The sequence below is a fragment of the Euleptes europaea genome, chromosome 1, assembly GCF_029931775.1.
Source record: "Euleptes europaea isolate rEulEur1 chromosome 1, rEulEur1.hap1, whole genome shotgun sequence".
NCBI lineage: Eukaryota > Metazoa > Chordata > Lepidosauria > Squamata > Sphaerodactylidae > Euleptes > Euleptes europaea.
This window is the reverse complement of record NC_079312.1, coordinates 179,135,581-179,145,469: the sequence shown is the minus strand read 5'-3', so window position 1 is coordinate 179,145,469 and position 9,889 is coordinate 179,135,581. Positions and strand designations below refer to the sequence as shown.

At 48.8% G+C, this 9,889-nt stretch overlaps 1 protein-coding gene across 1 annotated transcript; it reads right to left on the bottom strand.

Annotated features, from left to right (window-relative positions):
- Positions 1–555: 555 nt before the first annotated feature.
- Positions 556–1,233, bottom strand: TREX2 (three prime repair exonuclease 2). The gene has a single exon (XM_056856219.1). The coding sequence runs from the start codon at positions 1,231–1,233 to the stop codon at positions 556–558; it is 678 nt and encodes a 225-aa protein (XP_056712197.1).
- Between the last annotated feature and the right edge of the window lie 8,656 nt (positions 1,234–9,889).

The following is a 9,889-nucleotide window of genomic DNA, read 5'->3' as shown; positions in this document are numbered from 1 at the left end:
AGTTGCAATAGCAGGAGATCTCCAGCTAGTACCTGGAGGTTAGAATTCAAAATATGGAACTTAAACAGAAATATCCAAATCAGGAGAATCATGATGCAAAACTTGCAGTTAGAGTAATGTATTGGAACATTAGAAACAAAGCCTTTGTTTCTAATGTTCCAATACATTACTCTAACTGCAAGTTTTGCATCGTGATTCTCCTGATTTGGATATTTCTGTTTAAGTGCCATATTTTGAATTCTACACTCCTGTAAGCACTTATTAGCTGTTTTTTGAATAGTACCTGGAGGTTGGCAACCCTAGTTGCCAGCTCCAGGTTGGGAAATACCTGGAGATTTCTGGGGTGGATTCAGAGGAGGGCAGGGTTTAGAGAGGGAAGGGACTTCAATGCCATAAAGTCCAATTGCCAAAGCGACCATTTTCTCCAGGGGAAGTGATTTCTGTCAGCTGGAGATCAGTTGTAATAGCAGGAGATCTCCAGCCACTACCTGGAGGTTGGCAACCCTACACACAAAGCAACCTCAGCACCTTTGAGTTTGGATTTGGCGCCAGTTTCTACAACCGATTGGACTGGGGAGAGTACATGGGCTTGATCTCCCCCCAGCTCCGGGCGTTGACCGCTGCCCAGTCCATCAGTTCGGGGGCTCGGGCGAGGAAGACCAAGAGAAGGGTGAGGGCGTCCCCTTCGGCCGAGTGGGCCCCGACCGGATCCCGCTCATAGAAGCGTCGGAAGACCTCTCCCAGCCGGTAGCTCTTGCTGGCAGCCTGGTCCAGGTCCTTCAAGGCGGGCAGCGTGTCCAAGCAGCCGGTGTCCGGGGGCAGGTCGGCGTTCACCCGCCAGAGCTCGGTCCGCAGGAGAGGGAAGTCAAAGCACAGGCCGTTGTGGGCCACCAGGCAGACGGGGCCGGCCTGCCGGTCCAGGAAGGCCCTCATGGCCTCTGCCGCGGCACTGTCAAAACCCGGCTTGCAGTCCTCCTCCAGCGTCCGGTTGCTCAGGCCGGTGATCTCCTCCGCTTTGGCGGTGAAGGGCTTCTGAGGGTCGACGCAGAGGGTGAGCTTGTCCAAGATGCGGGGAGGCTGCGGGGACCGGGACAAATCCAGGGTGGGGCACTGCAGGGAGCGGCGGTGGACGGCGACCAGGCTCAGCTCGGCCATGCAGGGCCGGTCGGGGGGCAAGCCGGTGGTTTCGAGGTCGAGGAAGACGAAGGTCTGGAATTCCTGGGGGGAAGCCATGGCTGACAAAGGGGAAGAAGAGGCTGTTAGAACGCATCAATCATGTACCTTCACCCTGAGTGGGAAATGAAGTATAGGGCGTGGGTCCCCAATACAATGCCTAGGGTTGCCAACCTCCAGGTACTAGCTGGAGATCTCTTGCTATTACAACTGATCTCCAGCCGATAGAGGTCAGTTCCCCTGGAGACAGGGTTGCCAACCTCCAGGTACTAGCTGGAGATCTCCTGCTATTACAACTGATCTCCAGCTGAGAGAGGTCAGTTCCCCTGGAGATAGGGTTGCCAACCTCCAGGTACTAGCTAGAGATCTCTTGCTATTACAACTGATCTCCAGCCGATAGAGGTCAGTTCCCCTGGAGAAAATGGCAATTGGACTCTATGGCATTGAAGTCCCTCCCATCCCCAAACCCCGCCCTCCTCGGGCTCCGCCCCAAAAACTTCCCGCCGGTGGCGAAGAGGGACCTGGCAACCCTAAGGCCGGCTGTGATGAAAAACCGTACCTGCCCTCAACTATAGGCCTGGTGGGAAATCTCCCTTTTATTGGCCCTGCGGAATTCTTTCCGATCCCTCTGGGCTCTGGTCTCACTAGAAAGGGAATTCCCCCAGGCCGGGGCCACAGCCAAAGAGGCCCTGGCCCTAGTCGAGGACAGCCGGACACTCTTTGGGTCAGGGACCACCAACTGAAATGGTTCCATCTTAGGCTTGCATAGATCCGGGCCTCCTAAGAACCAGGAAGGACTTGCGGTTGGTAGACAAGAATCCTTGGTATGCCGCCACTCTTGTGGGCAAAGGGCGGTTTCCTCAGGCCTTAATAAGGACACTTCTTTAAGTCAATAGACATCTGCGGTGCAAATGATAAGGAATGAGGAAGGGCCGATCCCCATTCTGCTCTGCTGGAGCAGAGTACAAAACTCAGGAATCCTGAATCGTCAAATGTCTGGTGTTTGATATAATATAAATGCTTATTTTAATCACACATTGTTTATTCTTGTATTTACTGTTGAATCTTTTAATGCTTTTCAAATAATGATATGTTTCATGCTACATGTTATCTCCAATGGAGTCCTTGGCATGAACCCTTCTGTTTCATTGGTAGAAATCTCAGGGCTATTTTTCTTCTATCCTTTATCTTTATTAATATTATATAATAAAGACAGAATTTAGAAGAAGAAGAAGAGTTGGTTTTTAGATGCCTACCTTCTCTACCTTTAAGGCGTCCCAAACCAGCTTACAATCACCCTCCCTTCCTCTCCCCACAACTGACACCTTGAGAGGTAGGTGGGGCGGAGAGAGTTCGGAGAGAACTGGCTAACCCAAGGTCACCCAGCAGGCTTCATGTGGGAGAGTGAGGAAACTGAACCCGGCTCTCCAGATAAGAGACTGCTCCGCCCGTCCCCTGGCCCAATTCGCATGTGCCAGACAATGAGGAGGCGAAATGCTAAGGGGCCAGAATGGGCAGGGCCTTTCTCCACTGAACAGAGAGGACCGCTTTGGGGATTCCTCCCCGGCATTTGCTAGCATTTTCGTTTAATAAGGCATCGCTTTGCCGGTTTGCTCTGGAGGGACCCAAAGCAGCATAGGAGAAATTTCTGGACCCAATAACCATCCATTTTAAAGAATCAAAACAAAACAACATAGACATGTGTTGCTGGGGAGTCCTGCTTCACTGGTGGGGTTGCCGACCTCCACGTGGGGCTTGGGGACCTCTTGGGATTCCAGCCGATCTGGGGAGACTCAGTGGTACAGCCTCAACTTGGCATGCAGAAGATCCCAGGTTCAATCCCGGGCATCTCCAGTTAAAGGGACTAGGCAAGTAGGTGATGTGAAAGGCCTCCACCAGAGACCCTGGAGAGCCGCTGCCAGTCTGAGTAGACAATACCGACTTTGATGGACCAAGGGTCTGATTTAAGGCTTCCTTTAGGACCGGGCTGTGGCTCAGTAGAAGAGCCTCTGCTTGGCATGCAGAAGGTCCCAGGTTCAATCCCCGGCATCTCCAGTTAAAGGGACCAGGCAGGTAGGTGATGTGAAAGACCTCCACCTGAGACCTTGGATAGCCGCTGCCGGTCTGAGTAGACAATACCGACTTTGATGGACTGAGGGTCTGGTTCCGTATAAGGCAGCTTCATGTGATCTCCAGGTGACAGAGATAAATTCCCCTGGATAACACAGCCGCTTTGGGGGGTGGAATCTGGCATTATTCCCTGCTGAGGTCCTTTCCCTCCCCAAACCTCACCATCCCCAGGCTTCCCCTTCAAATCTCCAGGAATTTCCCACCCCAGGGTTGGCAACCCTATTGTAAGCCCCCTAGCCAGTGAGACATGAGCCCTTGGACTATGGCCAAGGCCTCGAGCCTCTGGCCACGGTAAGCAAGAAAGGAGACAAGATTCAGCTGAGATGTAGCACAGATGGATAGATGTTGTGCCACCAATTCCTGGGGAGGGGAGAGAAAACCAGGAGGATAAGCAAAGATAAAGGGAAGGATTGTTATCCCTTAGGGGCTAGTTTTCTAACTGCGTGGACCTCTGCCTGGGAAGAAGTATTCAGAGATCCAGTCCATCCCCTGCAGTCCAAACAGGGATGCAATCCAACCTACCACCTCGCGTTTGAGCCTGTATACATTCAGCTGGCACAGGCTAAAAAAGCATCCCTGATTAGGAGGTACTGAAGAAGAGGGGCTGTGGATCAGTGGAAGAGCATCTGCTTAGCAGGCAGAAGGTCCTGGGTTCAAAACAGGGTGGTTGTGAGGATAAAATGGAGGAGAGGGCAATGATGGATGCAAAACCCCTAAAAGACCCCCGCTTAAAATCTCAATTAGGACTGTCAATAAATAAAAACTATACTCATCAAATGCAGCCCCATATAAAACTGTTATTTATTTATTCAAAACAATGTTTAATTAAAATGTTTATTACCCACCTTTCTACCCTACCCACAGGTATGCGGATCAGACCCAACATGATCCCTAAATTAAGTCTCCCACGCTGACTTGCCCTCAGTTTCACCAATGCAATAAGAGTATTAGCCAACCTCGCAGGGCTGTTAGGAAGAAGGACAGAGCGTCCCTTGCTGGGGACGACAAAACACCCTGAACCAGACTTGCCAATGTGGATATTCTTCTCTCTCCCTGATGTGGCAGCCCGGCTTGGGAATAAAAACCCCTGAACTCAGGTGGGGTTTAATTCTAATCAGCATGCATGTCATAAACGCTCTTGGAGACTCTACTGCGCACTCCACCGACTCCTAGATGCAGGGACAGAGCCAAATCCCAGTTGCATCCCACCAGATTTTGCCAGAGGATCAACTCACCAGGACGATTCCAAACAGAAGCGGCGATTCTCTAGCTGCGTCTGACTTTTCAAGCGCTCTGCTAGAAATCGAAAGAGTCATGCTCAGGCAAGTCCTATAAACCTGCCTCCTGTGGGAGGGGTTGGGGGGAGAGAGAGAGAGAGAGAGAGAGAGAGAGAGAGAGAGAGAGAGAGAGAGAGAGAGAGAGAGAGAGAGAGAGAGAGAGAGAGATCCAAGAGGATGATGGGAGATGCAGTCTTCAACGAATAATAATAAATATAGCGCCTTGGAGTCGTAATGGACTCATGGCAACCCCCACCGTGGGGGTTTTCAAGGCAAGAGATGTCCTGCGTGGCCACCCTGGACTAAGCAGGGGAGCTGATCTCTATTGCCTGGAGATCAACTGTAACAGTGGGGGATCTCCAGCCCCCACCTGGAGGCTGGCAACCCTAAACTGGGAAAGTGCTGCGTGAAAGCTGGAACGCAAGATCTTACTTATCAAGTATTTCTCAGCAATACATTGGGTTGTAATGGAAGACTATTTTTAAATGAACATCTGTCTATCTAGCTTTCATGCTAATCTGAATGTGTTCCCTATCTATCTATCTATCTGTCTGTCTGTCTGTCTGTCTGTCTGTCTGTTGATCTATTTATCTAAATTTCATCCTAATCTGAATGTGTCCGTCCGTCTATCTGTCTATCTATCTCATCCCTTCTAGGTTTCATGCTAATCTGAATGTATTCCTTCTCAATCCATCTATCCATCCTTTCTAGGTTTCATGCTAGATAGACAGATAAATACATAGATAAGGAACACCTGTCTATCTAATCTATCCAGCCATCCCTTCTAGGTTTCATGCTAATCTGAATGTATTCCTTATCTAGCTATCCCTCAATCTAGTATCCCTCCTTTCTAGGTTTCATGATAGATAGATAGATAGATAGATAGATAGATAGATAGATAGATAGATAGATAGATAGATAGATAGATAGATAGATAGATAGATATGTTCTATCTATCTATCTATCTCTTCTAGGTTTCATGCTAATCTGAATTTCTTTCTTTCTTTCTTTCTTTCTTGCTTGCTTGCTTGCTTGCTTGCTAATCTGCACGTGTTCCCCATCTATCTAGCTAGTCCCCACTCCGCTTTGCAACCGCTTTCTACTGCGCGGGGCGGCCAGATCCAAAGCCCGGCTCAAGCGCCCCGAAAGCGCCCGATCCAGCCTGGGGGCTGGACTCCGCACCTGGCCGGCCCCTCCGCGGAGGTGCGCTTGGGTGGCGGCGCGCTCGGCCCCCCTGCCCTGGGGAGCCGCCCTGGCCATAAAACGGGCTTGGAAGAGCGCCCAAGCTCCGGGGGAGGGGAGGGGAGGGGTGGGGAGGGGAGGGCGCGGCTCTCGGTTCCCCCAGCCCCGCCCCTCCCCGCCGCCTAACTCACTTCGCTTCTGGGGCTGCCCGCTCCAGAGCCCTGCCCAGCCCAGCGCGGCGCGCAAGGAAAGCCAGGTACCCGCTTCCCTCCCCTTGCCCTCTGCGCGCCCCCATACATCCCCCCCGTCTGCATGGCAGGACCCCCCCATCCCCTGCTTCCCTTTTCCTAAGCCGGATCTCTGCCCCCCCCACCCCTCGGAAGGACGCTCTTCCCCCCTTTGCCCGCTTTGGAGGTTGGCATAAGAGAGGGAACGGAGAGGGCAAGGAGACCCGTGCGCCAAGGCTCTGCCAGGACGGGATCTGGGCCTGGGGAGGGGATCTGGGACGGGATCTGGGGGAGAGAAGGCCTTGGGACGGGATCTGGGGGGGTGGGGGAGAGCGTAGCCAAAGTGGGCATCGGCTGGCAGGCCTCTTTGGCTGGGAGGGGGTCGAGGGCGGTGCCAGCCCTTGTTGTAAGTCAGCGCTCAAGAATTGTATGAGAATTAATACTTTGTTCACTGGGTGTAGTGGTTGAGAGCGACGGTTTGGAGCGGTGGACTCTGATCTAGAGAACCGGGTTCGATTCCCCACTCCTCCACATGAAGCCAGCTGGGTGACCTTGGGCTAGTCACAGCTCTCTCAGCCCCACCTACCTCACAGGGTGTCTGTTGTGGCGAGGAGAAGGGAAAGTGATTGTAAGCCGGTTTGATTCTTCCTTAAGTGGTAGAGAAAGTTGGCATATAAAAACCAACTCTTCTTGTTTACTAATGTCATTTATACCATGCCTTCCTTCCCAATGGGAACCCAACGTGGTTCCCATCGTTCTTTTCGCCTCCCTTGTATGCTCACAACAACCGTGAGAGGTAGGTTAAGCGGAGAGTGTGTGACTGGCCCAAGGTCGCCTAGCGATCTTCCATGGCAGAGCAGGGATTCGAACCTGGGTCTCCCAGGCCTAGTCCAGCACTGTAACCACTACACCACACTGTTATCGAAACATTCGAGTTGTAGGTGTCTGCACTTGTCTTGGATTTTGGCGCCTTGGTGCAAGCAGCTTAGAGCTGGGGGCGTCGAACTAATTTGTTGCGAGGGCCAGATATGGCATGAATGTCACATCATGTGGTCGGGCCGGGCCGTGTGCCGTAAAATTTAATAGCTGGGTACCCAAAGGTTGGGTGGAGAAAGGTAAAATAATGTTACATAAAAAAGATAAAGATAAAGGTCCCCTGTGCAAGCACCAGTTCATTCCTGACCCATGGGGTGACGTCATATCCCGACGTTTACTAGGCAGTCTTTGTTTACAGGGTGGTTTGCCAAGGCTGAGTCAACTTTGAGCAGGCTACCTGAAACCAACTTCCCTGGGGCTATATTAGTCTCCCATTGTAGTGCCCAGATATAAGGGCTGGTATAAAACACTTGTAGTGCCCAGATATAAGGGCTGGTATAGAACACTATGTGCTCATATGCACACACATGGAAGCTTTGGGGAGGTTGGCATCCGGGGGCCATGAACCAACAAACCATACTCTCTGCCTGGTACTGCCTCTCACCATAATGAGAGAAAGCTGTCAAGGGCCGCCCTAAAGCGGGCCTGTGTTGTTTGGTTAATAACTCCTGTAAATTTAAAGTTAGGCAACTATATCCTTGTCCCCCTTTCGCTCAGGCATTTCTCTTACCCACCAAGGAACTGTCAATTATATTAGTTAATATTTATATTCCTCCTTTTATTGACAGTACTGCATCCTCATCAGTTTGGAACACAATAAATGCCTATCTGAGCAAACTTTTAGATTCACGACCTGAAGATGCCCTTTTACTTGCTGGGGATTTTAACGCCAGGTTGGGCCATAATACCATGCAGTTAATTAATTTTATGAAATGGGATGCTGAAGATTTTATACCATTCCCATTTTTAGCCCCTAGGTCGTCAAAAGACCGTTTATAAATCAGGCTGGTCATCATTTGGTGGAACTGTGTGTGAATTTTAATCTATGTCTACTGAATGGTTCTTTACAATATGATCCCTTCGGCCAGTACACTTATATCTCCCTGCGTGGTTGTAGTGTTGTTGATTTTGCAGTCCATTCAGCTGACCTAAGTGACCACATTGTCAATTATGTAATTGGCAATCGATCAGAAAGTGATCATCTACCCTTGCTCCTGACTTTTAAGACTAGTTGTGAACCTGCCAAGCCCTTTTTGTCGAACCAGGATCAAGATCACACTGTCAGCAAGTATAAGAGGATTAAATGGTCTCCCTCTACTGTGTCCCAAATTCAGCAATGGATACATAGTGATACTGGGCAGCAGTTATTTAACAAACTATTAAATGCTGAAACCCCAATGGTGGCATTGTCAACATATAACAATACTGTTGACAGACTTGGTGACTTTGCTCAACCAATTAGTCGTAGGTCCTCTAAATGTCTAAATAGCACCTGGTTTGATGTTGAATGCCTTGCGGCAAAGAAAGAGCTACGCCATCTGTTTAAGCTGATGCGCTCGGGCCTGTTACCTTGGGTCCCCTCAGCATACTGCGAAAAGAGAAAGGGTACCAAATTTTGCTAGCCGGAAAAAAAACATGCTTTTGCTATGGAGAAATGGTTGCAGTAATTCCAAGCATTTAATAGTAAAAATAGCAAAGCTTTCTGGTCACTAATTTCAGGACTTAATTATTCGGTTGGTGGCAACTCTGCAAGTGTAATTCATGCTCAGGCATGGTTTTCGCACTATTCTAATGTTTTTAATGTGAAGTCCCCAGGGGTTGCTATCAGAGAATCTTTTATAGCCCCTGATGTACCAGAATGGCCTCCTGTCACCTGTGATGAGATGAGAGAACATATTATTAGCTTAAAATTGGGCAAAGCCCTGGGACCCGATGGTATTCTTGCAGAACTCCTAAGGAGTAATTCTGATTGGTGGGCCCTGCCACTCGCACACCTCTTCACGCTGATAGACAAATTTGGTATCCTCCCAGATTCGTGGCTGAATTCTATAATAATACCATTGTTTAAGAAAGGTGATCCTAGTAAACCGGAAAATTACAGACCAATTAGTTTTTTGTCTATTATAGGAAAGCTCTATGCCAAGCATCTCCTCAAGAAATTATCCGAATGGATGGCCCTTCATAATCTCCCAGGGAAAGAGCAAATTGGATTTTTACCTAACCATTCTACAACTGATCATTGCACAGTTCTTGCATTTTTGGCAGAAAAATATCTTAAGTTCCCTAGAGGAAAGTTATATGTTGCTTTTATCGACCTTCAAAGAGCGTTTGACACAGTCGATAGACAGATTTTATGGGAGAAACTATGCCATATGGGCCTTGACCAACGCCTTTTGTTTATATTACATAACCTCCATACATCCAATACCTGTCAAGTTAGATTTGATGAGGGGAGCCTTTTAACCCAAAAAATCCCGGTGACAAAAAGCGTAAAGCAAGGCTGTGTACTGGCACCATCCTTATTTTATTTATTTATTTATTTCAGATCTCCCTGCTTTTTTGGCTAATACTGATGGTCATGCACCTAAGCTAAGCTCTGAGAAAGTCCCTATTCTGTTATATGTGGATGACGCAGCAGTCCTATCCCTTTCAAAGATGGGTCTTAAATATTTGTTAGCTTCTTTTATCCTATTCAGTAAACGGAATTCCCTACCTATTAATTTTGATAAGACCAAGATTCTGATCTTTTCTAAGACTTGGAAGCAATCAGTTTGGAAAATTGAGGGAAGAGAAATCGAACAAGTGAAAAAGTTTAAATATTTGGGGGTCTCTTTTCATTATAATTTAAAATGGATTGCACACCGTAATCAGTCCATTACCTTGGCAAAAAAAAAAAAAAAAGATGGCTGCAATAACTCGTTTTTACTATAAGAAGGGTAACCATTTTGTTCCGGCCGCCTTACAGATTTTCCAAGCCACTGTGATCCCGCAACTTTTGTACGGAATCCCAGTTTGGATCCAGGG

Excerpts from the sequence above, each read along its gene's own strand:
- TREX2 (XM_056856219.1), bottom strand. The coding sequence starts at position 1,233 with ATGGCTTCCCCCCAGGAATTCCAGACCTTCGTCTTCCTCGACCTCGAA.